The following is a 19,384-nucleotide window of genomic DNA, read 5'->3' on the forward strand; positions in this document are numbered from 1 at the left end:
CCAAACTGTGATTTGGATAAGCCTTTATCCTTCATGAATCCTCCATGCTCAGATGTTACTATAGCAACAGAAGATGGACCAAGACACCAAAAAGCAGGTAGCATCTTCCTTGAGAAACACCCTGGGTCTCACAGAGCTGAGGAAGGAAATCCAGGGGTCCCTTTGTCTGCTGAGGAGGAGGAGAGGGCCTATGAAACAGCAGGAACTCAGGTCACCCCTTTATTGCATCCATTTTGCCTGCTGTTCGCTTGGCCAGGACCCCAGAGAACAGAACTTGTCTTTCTGGCTCGATGTGCCACATCAGTTCTAAGTCATGCTGTCCACTCCAGTGCTGACTGAAAGCCACATTTTAGGTTAATGGGTGCTTTCTTGTCTCCTTATGAAATGGACGCATTCCCCCTTTCCTTATGGATGCTCACATTTATCATCAGTCAGAATTCATTATCACAGGCTTGAAGAAGACAGCTGAGTGGTGGTGTGGATTCTGAGGGGTAATATTAAAGAGGACTAAAAAGACTTCTACATGTGGATGTGCTTTAAAATTGTCTAAAACATCAGGAAGGAAGTGAGTACTTGAAATGAGTGGGGTGGAGTTAAGGGGAAAGGGGAAGATGGATGAAGAAGACAGGGAGGATGCAGCAAAACATTCAGTGGATATCTTACAAAACTAAGATGCGTGAGGGAAGGGGTGGGTGAGAGGGATGGGTGTGCTGTTGAAAAGGGTGACACGGATGGAGACATCGTGTATTCATAGACCGTTTTGTTAAATGGCAACTCCCAACTCCTTTGTGCAACTACTTAAAGATAGGAAAAAGAAGAATTAAAAAAAGTCAATGCATTTTGATGAGCAAGTTCTTTTTTTTTTTTTTTTCTTCTAGCTTCGGAAAAAGTCAAAGTTCAAAGCAAAATCAAGCCAGAATTTGGTCTTTCTTGATGTCCCCTAACATTATGCATATAAATGTAAAAATCTTTTGTTTATCTAATTGTCCAAGACAAAAGGGAGAGAAGACCACACAATCCTTTTAAATGCTTCTTTTATTTCATTGGTTGTACATTGGGTGAGTGAACTGAATATTACAACCAAAACATAGAATTGATACAAATTAGACTCCTGCTTACACTGTAAGATAGAACTAAGGAGAAAATTTTGAAGTGTTACAGAAAGATTTAGTAGAAATGTTACCAGTGGCATATGGCTGAAAGAATATTTCCATGAAGTGCTGTTATTTCCTGAAAATCAAGAGTGAAATGTGACTCCCATACAAGTGGACGTTAGTCTCTTAACTACAGTATTTGTTGAATTGATATATTCATGTCTTGGATATTGGTGATTTTTTGTTTTTGTAATTAAACAAAGCATTTAAGATTTATTCATCATAGTCAGACTTCTGAATATAAACAAACTTTTGGCAAATAATATTTATACAGAAAAATAGTTTTAGATCCTCTCAAATCCCAGAATTATTCTATAAAATTACATTATAAATAAATAAAAAGCAAAATCTGTTGTACATATATTTGTACATCTATGCATTTGCCTTGCCTCCTTCTTACTGTAAATGGCATATTTATGACTCTTTGCATATTATAATCACAATTCTGGAAAATGGATATCGTAGTAAAAAATACAGTCATCTATATTCGCTTGGGGATACAAGTGATGTTTTTGATGCTCCCTTATTAAAGGGCTGAAAATAGTTGTGTGCTAGTAATTAAAAAAATTAAAGTAATGAAATGAAAGGAAAAAAAGAGACAATGTTACAACAATTAGTCTACAAAAATATTTCAATGATTCCTGTAATTTACTTCTTAGTAATGTATACTATGTTTTAGGTGAGGTTAAATGTATAAACAAAGAAAAAGTAAAAGAAAAAAGGAAACAAGTTTGAATGTTTAGGCAAGTTGTAGCGTAACTACATTGTTATAGCTGAGAAAATTACAAATATCAATAATACATAAAGATGAGACTATCAAAGGAATACAAGTTAGATACAATATCTTTCCACAAATTAAAAACAAACTCAACGATACAAGCACTAGGTAAGATTACAATTAGAATGTGATTTTCTTTTGATAGGATTATCAGATCTACTATATAAGACAAATAGATAGTAATTAGACTTTGACCAACATGAATTAAAATGCAGATTTCTTTTTTTTCTCAAACCAAAAAAAAAAAAAAGACATGGTTGATGCATCTAGTTTTCAGAGTAGGCGATGATGCCAAAATTTAAAATATTTTACATTCAATCTCAAAAGTCAAAATACTTCAATCACTAAAATGTTCACAAAGAAAATGGATGTTTTAAACAATTACAAGTAATATCCATTTATAACAGCTGTTGTGTTTCTTAAACAATAATTTAAAAACTATGTAGGTACTGTATAGGCTATGTGCAACATATAAAATGTGAAATATGAAATATTTGGTACGATAGTGCTTAAAATAAACTTTAAAACAAACTTTCTGAACAAAATTTAATTGTATCGCTATTACCTTGAAGATCAACCAAGTATTTAAAAAAGTAAACAACATTAAAATATGTTTTATCCATATATAGTATATATGTATGTGTATATATAATATGTATGTACTTGTATTAAAGTTTTTTATACTTTTGAGACATAAAATATGCTTTAAGTGAAAGAATTAAAAGAACTAGTTTTTTTTCTCCATGCGGTAGTTAGTTACAACCCTTTATCCAACTTTTGAAATGCAAAAACAGTAATGGATTTTTTTAAAAAGTGAAAACTATCTACTTTTTTTGTTTACATAGTAATTTAGATTAAAGTCACAGTTGGATTTGCAGTGACTAAACTCAAACTTACTTAAATTAGAATATTATACAGATCTCCTCACCTACAGCTTCCTTGTTTGACTAGGTTTCTATTAGAAGAGTTATTCTGTAACAGGCAACTGGATGGTGAGTTTGAAAGGCTAATCCTTGAGATTAAACTGTTGGCTTGGGCCTCTCATTCTTGTCAAGCTGGATGAAGTCTGGCAAAATCTAGGCACTTCTACAAAGTCTCTCTTATAAAACAACTTTAAAAATATACTTGTAAAATAATACCTTCAAGACTTTGTTGGGTGGGGTATGAAGCTCATACCGTGCAAAGTTTCATTTTCAATCTATTTAATGTTATTCTAGAATCATAGGATTCAATGCGGCATCTCCAGGCTAACCAATTCCCACACTTGGATGTGTCCCAGTACTTGTGCTTGAACTTGCATTCAATTTTAGACCTGCAGGAGCAGGTATCTGTTTTACTTCACTTCTTATCTTTGCTGCAGCGTGCATTCCATCAAGAAGTGAAAGATTCCCCTTTGATTCCGTGAGTAAACGATATGATAGTGATTCGAGTTAGAATTGAACCTGCCCTTGGAATAGGTGTTTCTTTTTTTTTTTTAAAAACTAATGCTAATCATTTATTGCTAAATTTGAAATATTCTGAATCGAATGAGTCCTATTGGCTGGGCTTTTTGCTATAGTTATGGAGATAAGACAATATTCCTAGGACAGAAACTATGTTTAGAAACTCTTTTAAAAGTAAACTGTATCCTTTTATGTCCTTAAACATCACAGCTGGTCTCAGGTAGTTAACTATCTTAGGTTGGAATATACTAAGCATACCATATTTAATACTCATATGTGGATATAGCAGCACTACTTCTTAGAGTTCTGATCTGTCCAGAAGAACTAAATCTTTATTTAGCATGCAGTTTGTGGCAATTCTATGGAGGAGGAAACAGGATAGTATGTACAGTAACAATGTTTAGTTATTCTCAATGCGGATTCTTGGCATTCCATTCCGTTTCTGCTGATTATTTCAGAATTATCTGTTAAAGAAAAAGACAAGCAAGATTAGGACACCTTCTGGGAAGGAAGAAAATGAGTTTAACGTTCACTTTTTTTTTTTTTTTTTGCAAGCAGCCATTTGAAAGGGAGAACTTTCTCCCATTTTCTTATAATTTGGATGTGATTCTATTTTTGCCCAATCTCCATCGTTCATACTGAAAAAATTTTACACTCAGCCACTTCTGCTATGTGGCCACCGTAGAGAACGACAATGCAGTTTTCTGTAAGGTTGCAACAGGACACACGTAGTCATGCAGTCTGGTTAGGTCTTATTCTCTTCCTAAGCAACCTTTTGCTTCATCTCCCTTGGTTATATTCCTCCATTGTTATCCAGCTAATATTTGCTATGGTGATCAAGAAGTCTGGCTGGAGGATTTGTCTGCACTTGTAAAGCTCTTTGTAAACTAAGACATAAATATTTGCAATGTATCAGATATTATTCATCTATTGATTTAGAATTCAGAGATACAGTCCCATCAATGGAAATTTGTTCCCCCAATATAACAACAACCAGTTTCAAATTCAAAGCACATCTGAATGTCACTTATTAAAAGGGAAAGATGAATACCAATCTAATCAAGCATTTAAAATATTCTTAATAAAACTAAAGCACTGATAAAGCATAGGCAAGGCTAACCAAAAACAACTATGATTCCTCTGGTCTGACTGCCAAGTTCATTTCCTATTCCAAGCGTTTACAAAGAACAGAGTTTGGCCTATTTGAGCTACTCCATTAGGTGCCACATTAAATGCCAAGTTTTGAAGATATTCTAACAAGAACACTTATTCATGCCACAATGTTTTGACTAAACTTTGTGTAACTAATAAATTAAAATGTATTTACTAAACTATCCAAGGGTCTTTGTTTAGAAAATAACTGATAAAAATTCTTTGGGAGTAATGATCTAAAAATATTCTTAGACATGGGAATTCAATTCCCAGGAAAAGCTTCATTTCTAAAACTACAATTTATTACACCATTATGTCAAAAAAATTCATACAAGTGGTATTTTCCCCCTCTGAATGAGACTCCTGAAGTTTAGAAGCCATAGTTTTAGTACACTCCAATGGTTTTACCCATGAAGTAAATAAGCACATTCTTTATTTCACAGAAACGTACTGATGTGTAGAGAGCTGATAAAAATGCAAGAACTTACATTAAATATTTATACCAACTGAAAGCAGAAAACAACTAGTATTGAGATCATTCTTTAAAAAAATTCTTGGAATTTAAAGCTACCTAGGGAAAAATGCCATTCCTTAATGCACATACAGATAGGAACAAAATAATGTATAATATATACGTGTAAATATGATTACAGTTCTAGTATATAGATACTATTATCACATAACTTTGCATATTATTGTTGTAATTTATGTTGGTAAAATGGTCAGTTTATCACTTAATTTTAGTTTCTTTTGGTCCTGGGTGCTGTCCCTCAGTTCTTCAGTCAAGGCTAGTGCTCTACCACTAGAGCCACAGCACTACTTCCTGTTTTTTCTGCTAATGTGGTGCTGAGGAATCGAACCCAGGGCCTCATGCTTGCAAGACAAGCACTCTACCACTAGAGCCTACTTCCCAGTCCCTTAATTTTACGTTTGAATATTTGATTATTATTTTTTTTGGTCAGTATTGGAGTTTGAACTCAGAGCCTTGTATTTGCTTGTCAGGTAATCTACCACTTAAGCCTTGCCTCTAGCTTAGCTTTTTGCTGGCCATTTTGGAGATGGGGTCTTATAGACTTTTCTGCCTAGGCTGGAATTGAACTGTGATCCTCCAGATCTCAGCCTCCTGAGTAACTAGGATTCCCGGCGTGATCTACAGACAACTGTTCTATTTCATTCTTGTGCTTCAGTACTATTGGTAAGCTTTTCAAACAAAAATATGCCTAAGATATAAAATCATGTCCCAGCTTTCTATTTTCTCCTATTTTAGCAAGAATTTCTCTGAAATACTTATGGAAAAAATCCTGTCATTTCTTAAGTTGATAATATAATAGTGAATACTTCAAAATATATTTGCATTGTTGCTTATTAACTGGAACCAAAATGCCACTTAGAGAATGAAATTTTGAACCACCTGGAAAGAAAAGCACCCTCACAAAAAGCCTGCCAATGGGCAAATCATAATTTGCATTATGTAAACTAATGATCACTGAGTTTTAAGTGCATTGAAAATCAGGTCTGAGGTTACCTGGCTATTTTACCAGGATGGATCTGCCCATCTGCCACTGTCTTCTACACTCAATAGATGGATAAGGACAGACAGACATGAGCTGGGTGCTGCTCAACTTGAGGCTATCATTGTTGCCTGGTACCTGGGCCCAAACACTCTGTCTACCCTGGCCTAGTCTCTGGCTTCCTTATGGCTCATACACATGGTATGGAAAAACAACTATACTCCCAGATGGTGTGATGAACTGTAAGTAGTTTATGGGATTTGATTTTAGGAGATGGATAAAGCTTTGAGCATTTCTCCTTAGAATGACCAATTTTGGGGCAGCAACATTTTGTCTTACAAATATCATTCATTTTTCTTTCAGAGAAGAATAACTTGTGGGTACAGTTTGAATTATGTGCACTCTGGGATCAAATATACCCTGGAAACAGACCAAATGAGAATCCACATGAAGATCAGTTGCCGGTGGATGCTTCTTATTTAACTATAGCCTCTTTGATTGACAGCTGTGACGGCAGACAGGACCCCAGGGGAGCATGTGACTGATCTGGTTGGTGTGGAGGAGACAGAGGGGGAGATATGACAGGGGGTCCTGTGAAACTGCTAGGCTTGAGTGGCCAATTACATACCACCAAGGGTGCCTCCCAGTGAATGCTAAGAGGATATTTGCTCACAGCAATACACCATCCCATCTAACCAGAGCACCACTGCTCCAGAGGTTAAGAAACTTCAGCTCGAGAAGTCATGGCAATACAAAGAGAATCCAATGTAATGGGCAGGGTGCAGTCTCTATCTGTCTCATTAATGGACTATTCTCTTAAGCAAGTAGTATTTTATATCATAGAGAACCACGACAGAACATGGAGGTTAAATTCTTAAGATTCTAGCCAATCCTGTATGGTGAACCAGAGTTCTGAACGGAAAGCTTTGTTTTCAACTCCCTTTTCCACTGTAGGAGAATACATAAAAATGAGAAGAGCTGATGCCCACAAAATCCACCATTCTATTTATAAAGTAAAGGCACACGTGATTTCAAATCAGAAGTGGCCTCCAAAGTTTTCAGTGGCCCCTCTGGTTATAACAGGAATATTTGTGACCCTAAAGTATCAGTTGGTTACAGGAGAGCCTACTTATTCATATGGAAAAGAACTCATGCCAAAGGAATGAAACTATCTTCCCAAAGCAGTTGGATTTAAGAAGCTAGTGATTCTGCTTAGTATATAGTCTCGTTACTTCTTTGTGAACCTAGTCTATGATTAGTGTCATATTTATTTGTTGAAAAACAAGCACAAATGGTTCCCAAGAAAAACAGATGATCTTAGCAGATGCATTAGGAACAGCCATTTAATAATTCCCAAAGTCTCTGTGGATCATGAATAGCCAATGGCAGCTAAAACTTACTGGCCAGGTGGTAGTGGCTCATGACTGTAATACTACTCAGGAGGCTGAGATCTGAGGATTGTGGTTTGAAGCCAGCCCTGGAAGAAAAGTCTGTGAGATTCTTCTCTCCCATTGATCAGCAAAAAGCCAGAAGTAGAGCTGTGGCTCAAGTAGTAGAGCGCCAGCCTTGAATAAAAACAGCCAGGCAAGAGCACCAGGCCCTGAGTTCAAGCTATAGTATTGGCACACACACATACCCAGAAGGAAGAAATGGTCTGAGTTACATATCTGTAAATAATAAGCCTACTAGATCAAGGTAGGAAATGATCAGAAATGTGAGGGTTAGAGAGAGAGGTGACAGCATCTACTCAGCTCCAGCTAGTTGCTATTTGAAAAATATCCAGGTTCCATATTGTTTAGACTTCCACTTTGCAAAAGAAGGTGGAATTTTAGCAATTAATTCATCCAACTGTCTCTGGGCTGATTTTGACCATGAGCTGCTCATGTGTGTATACATCAGCCTCACCTCCTCACAGAAGATAGCATCGGGACTGGATCATTGCTTCTTGAATCAAGCATCAGTTTGAATTGTAGCAATATGTAAGGAGGCAGGGGTGGGAGAGTGAGTGGGATCAGGAGAGAAGGCCCGCTAGGGAGTTAGTTCTGCAACTTTCAGACATTTGGATTTCACTCCAAGGAACAGGGCACTTAGCCAAAAGACACCCACTCCCTACAAAGAAAATACCATCATCTCTCCCTTGACTGAGTCATCAGTTATGAAATATGCATGCTGTCTTGTCTCTTCCCTAATGATGATGGATTTAGGTTGAGCCATCCATCATCATCTGAAAGAGAGAGAGAATGGAGTGGGGGAGGAGAGAAATGATCTTGGTCAAAGGCAAAATAGCCTGTGTAGAAACGGAACCATTGGACTCGAACTCACCAGCACCATGAACTTAACGGTTGAACTAGCCAGGCCTCATGAACAAGTATAAAAGAAGGTAAAGTAATATAGGGTTTCTTTTATATTTCAGGACTACCAAGTATTAATATTTCTGACTCTGCTGCTGTGTGGTCTATCTCCAGGGACTTACTTTGGAAACTGAGTTTCTAAGTGGCTTCTAGAAATGTTTATTCTTCTTCTGTAAAAGGGCCCATTGCAAAGATGCAGGGGTGATGTCAGATGACTCATCTTTTAATTAAATAATTCAATCCATTAGAATACTGTTCTTTGATAAGGGAAAACATTTCACTGAAAGGACCATTTGTTCCTCTATATCCAAACCATGAAAACAAATAGAAAAAAGGAATGAGGGGTGTTTTGGTTAAATCTTTCAGTGAATAGCTATCCAATACTGCCTTTGTAATGCTGACTTCTCAGAGATGGCCTGGAAAAATCAAGGAAGCTCAGTGGATCTTGATATCACCAGCCTAAAAACTTCCAAGCCAGGGCTGGTACAATCATTGAGTTCCACTGAACATCTGAAGTCTGAAGGGAATGCTAATTCACCTGTAAGACACATCTCTGGTGTCCAGAATGGGGTTGGGCCCACAGGAAGCCCTTCTTAGGTGTTGTTGGCATGTACACATGAATAAATACGAAGTCACTGGGGACACAATGCTACCATGTTGGCATCAACAGAAGACTGCCAGACCATTCACAAGACAGAGAACAACAGGGCAGGAAAAGAGCCTTTTGGACATGATGTCTCTCTGCACCCTTCAGGGCATTTCAGAATTGAGAAATATCCAAGGAAAAGAGGTATGCCTTCCTGTTCCCTCCACTCTTTGTTATATCCAAAAAAAAGGGGGAAAGTATTCCAGGTTGGGGCTAGAAAAATTCATGAAGGAAGGAATGAAAACTAGCCTCAGTAGATTCCTTAGAAGTCCTTGTCCATGGTTACAGAGCCCCATGTCCTCAGAATGTAATTCATGAAAGGATGTTTTGTGGCATTCATGAATATGATTCATTATTTATTTTAAAATGGAAAACTGAGGTGAAATTTTCCCTAAATAAGATCAAGTTGGCTTGCCTCTTGATCACCATCCTGATCTCCCTTCCTTCTTTTCTCCCTCCCTCCTTTCCTTCCTTTCTCCCTTCCTCCCTTTCTTCTTCCTTCCCTCCCTCCCTCCCTTCCTTTTTTTCCTCCCTCCCCTCCCTCTCTTCCTTCCCCTGTCCCTCCATTCCTCCCCTCCTTCTTCCCTCCCTCCCTCCTTCCAAACTGCTGAGTCTCTAACCTGTGCACACTAGAAAAGTGCTCTTCTACCTAGCTATACCTCTGCCCTCTGTTTTTCTTCATCCATAGTTTTCTTCTCCTTGTTCTGTTGCATGCATTCCCTTTTACCACTTCCATTGTACAGCTCCATTTGTCTCTACCGTTTAGTTTCTTCTCATCTCTGCCCTACTTCTCCACACCGCTTCTCCATGGCAACCTCTGTCTGAGGGGATCCTGGATCTCGTCTGAGATACAAAAACCTTTGGACTATTTTGGTTGCAGCAAACTGCAGAAATACAGTTGGACAGTTGTATATGTGGCTCAATATAATTTGATATTGAATCAAAGAATTACTGACGCCAAAAGCCAATGTCACTTATATCTTGCTGAACAAATGGTATTAGATAAAAAGTAATTAATTAAAGCAATTATAATTATTCATGTCAATAATATATACTTCCAAGCACTTTTTGGAGCATATCTTCTGGCAATATATACTCTAATGGTATGAAAAGCTCAGAGATAATTCATGGTATGCAGAAGGGTACTTTGCAAACTCGTCTTTCGTTATCGTGTGGGAGTACTGTTCTAAGGGAAGGCAGTGTTGTACTCTATTTGATTCTTTTAAAATGTACTGTTATCTGTGCAGAAAAGCCATATACTGAGGCCCTGTGAGAAAATTCTCAAATATGATTAGTTTCACTCTTGGGAAGAGCAAACTGAAGTTTGTTGGAATAGCTGTAATGTTTATAACATTTAGTAGCATCTTGATGAGCAGTTTTGTTAGAAGTAAAATGGCTCTCTATCCTGGCATTATATTAGGGTTTAAAACAAAAACATAGGCAAGGGTGTTGTGTGTCTATTCAGAAAGAAAGAAAGCTATGTTTGCTCCGTAGTTTCAGAGAAAGAAGAACCCTACATACACAGTTTGTCCCTGGAAAGGTGAAATGGGAGCCAGGGAAAGAATCAGTTGGCACATGGAAGCACAGCATCATGCAAAATGTAGGAATGGGTTTGGTGGCGACTAGGGCCAGGTCCTGGATTTTATCCTCTTAGCTGGCACCTAACATTCTTGATCCCACATTACAGTTCACATTCTCACTCTGGAAACCATCCCTGAATAAGATTTCAGTCAAGAGATTCTCTACAGATTATGGCTTCTCTACCTCTGACAGGTAGAAGATGTGAAGGAATTTTCCATCACCCCCTCGAAATTTGGATTAGGCCCATACTTTTGATGTCTTTCCTAAATTCCAAAGAAAAAGAAACCTCCATGAATGAGGGCAGTATCCTAGTCATTCTGTGCTATTAGCTCAGTATTATACATGATCAATGTTAGGAGTGAAAACCTGGTCAATGATTACATCTAAAGGGCCTGCTATGGCTAAAATACCATTGTAAAGTACTTTGGAAACTGAAATAACCTAAGAAAAATAATAAGTCCCAGGATGGGAGTGTTCAATTCACTGAAAGAATATTGTGGAAGATTCATCTTTTACAAATGATGTTTTGATTCATGTTAAACTTCTTTGTATAGTGTTGCTAGGTCAACCACTAAAAGTGTTTTTGTCTCTGTAAGAAAGCTGAGTTCCTAACCACGTATGTGATCAAGGGATGTTGAAAAAACTCATAAAATTAAGTCCTGTCTATACTGAAGAAGGTTAAATTCTTCTACTCTATTAGAAAATAATATAATATTGGGCCACATTATTTAATAAAGTCTATGTCTAGAATATTTACAGTGGGAGGAATGGTAAGGTTAAATAATAATAAGGAATAACAATATAGGAACAAAGTGAAAATAAGGAAGAAATGGTAAGGTTAAATAGACTGTGCACATTTGAATTAGTTTCACTGAACTGGATTATCTGGATACGGTGGTAGAATCCAAGAAAACTTTGTTTATATAACATAATATCATGAACTACTTTGTTGTGTAAATGAGTGTTTTTGTACTTAGTTTTGCTTATCCCTATTCTTGACATTAGGATTAGAAAGGCTATGAATGGGCAACTCATGAATGAAGATGAAGTAAATCACATTTTTTAGACATGCAAATTCACAAAGTGCCCATGAAAAATTAAATTAAAGCAACAAAGAGTGTTAAAAAAACAAGTTTATACATCAATTGCAAAGCAATTTTGGAAATAATCATTCATACAATATGAGGGTTTTTTTTCTTTCCAATATGGGATTTTAGTCACAATACTAGATTGAAGACTCAAGCCAAGAAAATCAAAGCACAGAACCATGATCCTGTTGGATTTAGTGTAAAGACCCCAACAGAGCTCACTGTTCCCCTTTTGTATCTACTACCATTGTGTTTGATTTAGAATCCTGGGCACATTTTGGCTGCATTATCTCTTTTAACAGTGGAGCAGAATTATATAATTCAGCCTGTTAAGAATTGCCTTTGAAGACACCAAAGGCAGAAAAGCAACGAATTGCTAAAATTTAGTAAAAGGCCTAGTAGGATTAGTGTTCTATGAGCCAGACACAGAAGTGTGTCTTTGCACACGTTAACTGGGCATTTCTCAAATTTATGAGATGAAAATTTCCAGTGCAATTAAAGTCCTGCCTTTTAACTGTGTGTGTGTGTGTGTGTGTGTGTGTGTGTGTGTGTGTGTGTATGTATGTGTCTCTGTAAGTGTGAGAGAGACAGAGACAGGTAGAGAGAAGCTAGTAAGATCACTCAATTGTGTCTAAAATTAGGGTGCAAAGAAACATCAAAACAGCATCCGTTAAGTGGAATTCAGGGGTGTTTCTGTGCATCAACCAGATCTGTAACCTCTCTGGGCCTCAGTTTCTCTGCTCATATCACACTGCCCCCTGACCAGTGTGGTAGGTACTTGGTTCAGTGAAGGTGCCACTTGCCCTTTCCACTCACTCTCCAGGAAGTTTCAGAATATCCGATGTAATAGATGGCAAGTAGAAACAAAGGAAGGAACTACTTTCTCTTGGGGGAGAGTGTCCACTCTTTTATTTCTTAATTATAAGAGGCCCTCTCAAGTCTTGGATGTTAGGTCCATTCTTTAAGCACTTGTTTTGTGAGATGATTGCTTTTGCATGAGAATTATTGCTGTTATTATTAGTATTTTTTGTTGGTCGTGAGGCCTGCACTCTGGGCCTGGGGACTGTCCCTCAGCTCTTCAGATCAAGGTTAGTGCTTTATCGCTGGAGCCATAGTGCCACTTTCAGCTTTTTCTGCTTATGTGGTGCTGAGGAATCAAACCCAGGGCCTCATGCATGCAAGACAAGCACTCTACCACTGAGCCACCTTCCCAGCCCCCAGAATTATTTTTGGCAATAACCATTTGCATGTTTGTTAATTGCATGTGTTCCTTGCTATGGAAAGCCAAATGGACTCGACTGGTTGAAATGGAGTTTCATGGACTTTTTGTGCCTGGGCTGGCTTGAAACCCCACTCTTCATGCCTCAAGTAGTGAGGCTCAGGCTTGAGCTACTCTGCCTGGGTCTCTCTTTTCCTATTATTTCAGTCCTTCAGTCTTATTAAGCAGGATCATCTAATAGTGAAGTGATGCCTCTTTCGTTCTATGCTCTAGATCATGTTCACTGCATTGAAATTTGAACTCCCATGATCCTACCAAACAACAGTGTTTTCTGACCCTTTCTGATATTGAACTTGGACTTTGAAAAGGCCTTACTTCTACTATGATTTTCCCTTTAGTGGTTAAAAATACCACCCACCTTCCTGAATCCTAAACAAATTTATTCTTTTAGTTTGTTCTCTCATCTGGAAAATGGAGAAGACACTTCAGAGTTGAGTATTAAATGAAATAATTCATACAAACGATCTGACATATGTGAGTTCCTTTTCTGGAGTCTATTATTTTAGCATTTATAATCCTAAATCAAATTTGGCTTGAGCCACTATTTAAATAGTCATTCAAATAAATACTATTGTGCATTTAAATATTGGATTTGTATGACTCTCCATATGTATGTTGGAAATATACTTGTTTTGATGAGATTAACATTTAAAAATATCAAATACACTTACTTCCCTTTCTGCTTGTGCCTGTGTATATCTTGTCATTGATGACTGGTCTCGACTGAAACTCTCTGATTTTTCACTAAAGTTTTGGCTGTCAAGTCATATCTATCACTTAGAGAACTGGAATCTTTTATTGTAATGGCACAGTCAGCTATCACTTGTGTGGTGATCAGGGTCTACTACAATAGAAAGCTGACTTCCCTGAAGGGCAAAATCTCCCCTTCCTTAAGGTCAGATCTGATTCAAACCTAGCTTCCCCTAAACGGATACGTCACCATTGATAAGTCATTAAACACTTTCTCATTATCTATCTATCTATCTATCTATCTATCTATCTATCTATCTATCTATCATCTAGCTGCAGTACTGGGGCTGGAACTCAGGCCTTTTCACTTGCTCTACCACTTGAGCTATGCCCCCACTTCCTGCTACTTTTTAGCTAGGGATTCCGATTCCCCCATCCTCCTCCCTGCCCCCCTCACCCCAAATCCCCCAAGTCAGCCTTGAACTGAGATTTTCCCTATGTCCTTCTCCTGAGTAGCTGAGATTATAGGCATGAGCTACTATACTCGACTCTTAAACTTCTTTTATCCTTAATACTTCTTAGCATCCTTAGCATAATGGGAAATACAGTAGTACTCATAGGGGATTATGAAAATGAAACAGTGTATTTAATAAGTGCCTGGTGACAGTAGGCTCAAGATAAATGCTATTTATGATGATGATGATGTGTTGATACTTAAATGATCTTAATTTCCTAGTCTGAGCCACAAAATATAAATTATGACACATAACATGTTAGAATTCTTAGCTCACTATGCTTGAAGTAAATGACACTTTATGGACATTTCCATGCACTTAGTCTTATCTAGTAAAGCCTGTTCTTCAATCTCCAAAGCCTTCATCTCTTTTACCTTTTCCCTGCATGGACAGCATGAAGAAAAAGTGAGCTTTGCAGATGAAGTTTAACAGATGAAAAGCCCCACACCCAACCAGCTCTTAAAACACCTTTGCCTAAGGTCAAAACATATAAATGGACATTTTCATTCTTGACACTTTTCTTAGATTTCTCTCTTTTAACTTCAACTTCTTGTTCAAGGCCATCTTTCACAAAGCAGGGAGTCAGAGAAGAGCCAAGAAAAGAACACGAACAATAGGAATCGATCCAAGCAATTCCTTCTCTCCAGAATCCTCATAACAGAAGCAACTCCGTGGCCTTCCCACACATTCCAGTGGAACAATAGCAAATATCAAAAGAGTGAGTAATGGAGCAGTTATGAGATTAATACAGGGAAAAATACTTTGGGAAAGGCAAAGCATTTGAGTTTGACTTCTCTGAGTGTTTTGTCTCTTATTCCTCAAAAACTTTTCTAAATTCTGAGGAAGAAGTAAACCTATATTTTGTTCAATTAAAAAAGAAAAGAGAATAGTTAGCAGGCTATACCAGCTATGTTTCGAGGGATGGGAAGAGGGCCTGGGCTGTGTCAGGAGTATGAATTTCTCATCCTTATGTGATTATGAACAAATCATTCCCCGTCACTCTCTGCCCATCTCCTTACGACTTAGTTTTAAAATCTGCTCTCCCTTTCCCCCAGTAAGGGTATGATCTTGGGTACGTTCCTCAGCTTTTCTAAACTGTAATTCCTTCTTCACTATTACTGGAATAATTACAGTCCCTTTCAGGGCATTTTGAGTTTCAGAGAGCTAATGTACATAAAAGACTATGCACAATAGCTGGCACATGGTAAGTGCTTCGTGGCAGGTAGGGGTGAGTTAGGTTTGTGCTATCTGCATTCTCTGTAGGCCTTAGACCCCATCCACGATCACTTCAGACTCTACTCAGCCAGGAAGGTCCTTGGGTGAAAGAGGAAAAACACCACTCCAGGCAGGACACAGGTAAGTGAATTCAAGGCCTGCTTCCCTTGCTGTTTACGTGAGTTGGGTTAGGTTCTTTCTTTACTTATCTGGGCCTCTATTCCAGTTTGTAATGTAACATGGATCACATTTTTTAAATGTTATTTTGGAGACATGGCGTGATGGTGTAAATTTGCTCTTTTGACTTAGCGTCTTTTCTTCCTACGATTTAGTTGATGATGGTCTTGGTCAGATCTACAAAGACTGATGCACCTGGGAATGGTGGGGGGGTGGGGAATGGGTGACATTTTACAAGGATCAGTTCAATAATGCTGCTTTTCAGAAATACCTTGTGATGAATAGTGGCCGGTCTCAGGATTTGATTACAAGAAGCTTATCAAGAGAAGCTGAGATCAATGGATACCACAGAGCAAGCAGATTGATGGGAAGAATAATATAATTTGATCACCAAGACTAACACCAACCGATCAAAAGCTCCAGCTTACACATTTGATGCTGAAGTATGATGGATTCTAATTGCCAGAATAGCTATCATTTTTCATCAATTGTTATAAAAAAATTCTAGACAACTGAATTGTTCTAGAAGACATCGAAGGGAAGAACTGTAGACAAGAATCATTCTCTTTATTAAGCTCAGTGGGAGAGAGGTCTTGATGGAGGGTTATGTGGTGAGGAGGAACAAAGCATGAAAATCCACAGATCTGGTACGGGCTGATGCCAGCTTCCAGTTGAGCAGAGGGGAAAAAGTAAAGGATCAAGAAAACTCTCTGGCTTTGGGTGGGTCCGGTTCACTCACTTTCTTCTATTCTTTCCATCTCAGTTTCATCACTTCATGGACTGAGTTGCTTCTTTGCCAGTCAACTTAACACTCAGCCTCTCCCAGCGACCTAACTCAGTCTCAGTAGTGTCATGATGAGTCAAGCCTCAAATATCCTATTTCTTGTCCTGTTCTCAACTATGAACCTGACCTCTTCCTTTCATAGCTATGCAACTGCATTTTCTAGGACATTCTACTGTACCTTGTATTCATACCTTCTGGTATTATCCGCTCACAGGCAGTGAGGTCCACGGCAAATCATTTTGTTCCCTTGAGCCATAGCCAAGAGTTTGACTCCATCTCCTTCCTGTCCTTATTTTGCTGGATGTTATGAGGTGTACAGGCCCTCTTTGCTGTTCATCCCTGCCTGCTATGATGGTCTGCCTTGCTATGCGCCCCAAAGCACGGGGCCAGCTGATGGTAGATTTAAACCCCTCAATTTGTGAGGCCACGCCCATCTTTCTCAGGTATTTTGTCACAGTGACAGAAATCTGACAAATAGGGACATCAAGGTTACAGACAGACTTGAGATCAAACCGCAGGCCCTACTTCTTATTAGGGCTATGATCAAAATTACCTGTGATTTCTTTATCTATGTAAGAGAAAATAGAACCCATTTATAGGGTTAAATGTGCAAACATACCTAAAATGGCATGGTGGTGCATTTAGGAATGTGAGTTCCCTTTTCCTTTGACTGTATCCTTCTCTCTACCCTTGAATTTACAAATTGGTCCATGCCATTCATCTAATTACCTTATCCATCCTTTATCTAATTACTACAAACCCCTCAGAGCCACTTAGGGATGAGCCTCCCATAGAGCTTGTTGTCCTGGAAGTGATACTTATGCACTGGAATTCGTGCTTTATGTTGTGTTGTTTTAGATGACATGCCCTGATTGAGTCACAATTCCTTGACTAGAGACAATGAACCCCTGGACATCTTTACCATCTCCCTAACAGTGGCCTCTGAAATGGTCACAGATTCAGATACACGTGGGTTGGAAGTCAGTGCCTGCAGCAGTGTGACCTGAGGGGCCACATCTGATAATCATATGGTATCACAGGCTTTGGCTCTCATCCCCATTCATCTGCACATAAAGGCTTGTCACACCCCCAACATGTCAGCAGACATGCAGGAAGGGCAGGCAACACTGGCACGGCTCAGGTAAGATAAATGCCTTTGCATGAAGGTTCATGCCGTTTATAGCAGCTCACCCAACCCTTGAAAATAGGTCTGAATTCCTGCCTTGCAGCTAGGTTCTCTCTTCCTTTACAAATCTAGAGCTGGAAGTAACACACATATAGGGTGAACCACATATTCATTTGGCTCCAAGGAGGAAACCTAAAATTAGAGAAATGGAGCATGATTTTTCTACCACCGACAAAAGCCAAAATGCTACTGACATTAGAACTTCTCGATTCCAAAAGTTCAACCCCCCAAATCCCATCAAAATGCAAAAAAGGGTGGGATTTGAGGGTATAATATATAGGGTGAGTCTAGAGGCAGAAAAGCTTCACAGAAGGACTCAGTATTTTTTTCTGTTCAGCTGCACAAAATTGGAACTGATATTATATCTTTAGGTGAGTATACAAAAGTATTCTACCCAGCTTCTCATCATGAGGTGTAAATTATTCATGAAAAATGAAACTGTATGAGACCACAATGCTTACATAACCTGGCTTTTCTTCAGAGAATCTGCAGAGACATTTATTAATTAAACCTCACAGTAGTCCTGCAAAGTAGCTGTACCTAAGGCAGGAAAACAAAAAGGTCTACTGTCTCCTTATTTTCTGATTTCATAAAGGGAAAAATTCCTCTTCCTCTAGGTGGGTCTTATAGACCAAGTTCATCTAAGACCCCCATATTTGGGAACTCTTATTTTTTTTTTCTGTTGGTTGTGGGGCCTGAACTCTGGGCCTGGGCGCTGTCCCTCAGCTGTTTAGCTCAAGGCTAGTGCTCTACCACTTGAGCCACAGCACTACTTCTGGCTTTTTCTGCTTACATGGTGCTGAGGAATCGAACCCAGGGCCTCATGCATGCAAGGCAAGCACTTTACTACTGAGCTACCTTCTCATTCCTGGGAACTCTTTTTTTTCCCTATTAGTAGTAAATCTAGACTTCCTAACCATGATGTACAATGAAAGTTAGAATTGAAAAATTGCTAAGGAGTTTTACTTAATAATGTCAATTAAATGCAACTGTTGCAATTTTTATAGCTTAAGTTTATCTTATGATAGATTTCAATCTCAATTCCTTTCTCTGTCTCTGTCACATACATGTACACACACACACACACACACACACACACACACACACACACACACACACACGAGTTAGGCTTGCCTTCTCTGAAATACATTTGACATGGCAATTCTAGCTCATTTGAAGCAATCACGCCCAATTCAGAAACCAACCCCTTTCTCTATGGCCACAGTAAAAGCACAAAGCTCAGTCACTTTGGCAGTATGGTGCCTAGAAGCTGTCCTAGCCCAGAGGGCTGTTTGTAAGAGCTGGATTCCAACAGTTGCATTCTCTGTTTGGGGTGGGGGGGAGAGAACAGAATACTTGGGTCCAGCTGCTTTCGGGAACAAGCCAACTGTGAAAAAAGAGAGTTTCACAGTTTGATCAGCAGCACTGAGGATGGCCAGCCACTCTGCCATGTATTTCAGGAGAGAGCTGACTAGAGCCTACGCCTCCTACACTGGGGCCTTGCAGAACCAAGATTGTTACTTGTGAAACAAACATAGGCCCTCCCCAAATGGGTCAAGTAGTGAACAACAGAAAATATTGAATGCCTCCTACATTTGTCTCAATATAGTCCCAACAGATGGCCTTGAATAATAGGTATTTTATAAAACAGATGTAAGGGAGATGTCACAAAGCATGACCTTAGTCTTCTTTCTGGATTTCCTGGGTAGCATGGGTTAATTTAAGTTGGTGTGAAGCTGTGTTCATGTTCACAGAGGAGGACTAAGTATAAAGTAGGATGTTCCTGAGATTTTTTTTTTCTCTTTCTTCTTTAGTAGCTTAGAGCAGGCCAGATA

The 19,384-nt window shown here is 38.6% G+C and overlaps 1 protein-coding gene across 1 annotated transcript in view; it reads right to left on the minus strand.

The window, feature by feature from the left end:
• Positions 1–3,735: 3,735 nt before the first annotated feature.
• Mbnl2 (muscleblind-like splicing regulator 2) overlaps positions 3,736–19,384 on the minus strand; it is a 147,911-nt gene continuing 132,262 nt past the window's right edge. The window contains exon 9 of the mRNA XM_013022964.1: positions 3,736–3,838. Coding sequence (XP_012878418.1) covers positions 3,824–3,838 — 15 coding nt within the window. The 3' untranslated portion in view covers positions 3,736–3,823. The remainder of the gene's footprint in view (positions 3,839–19,384) is intronic.

This window comes from Dipodomys ordii, unplaced genomic scaffold (genome assembly GCF_000151885.1).
Source record: "Dipodomys ordii isolate 6190 unplaced genomic scaffold, Dord_2.0 Scaffold65, whole genome shotgun sequence".
In the NCBI taxonomy this organism is placed as follows: domain Eukaryota; kingdom Metazoa; phylum Chordata; class Mammalia; order Rodentia; family Heteromyidae; genus Dipodomys; species Dipodomys ordii.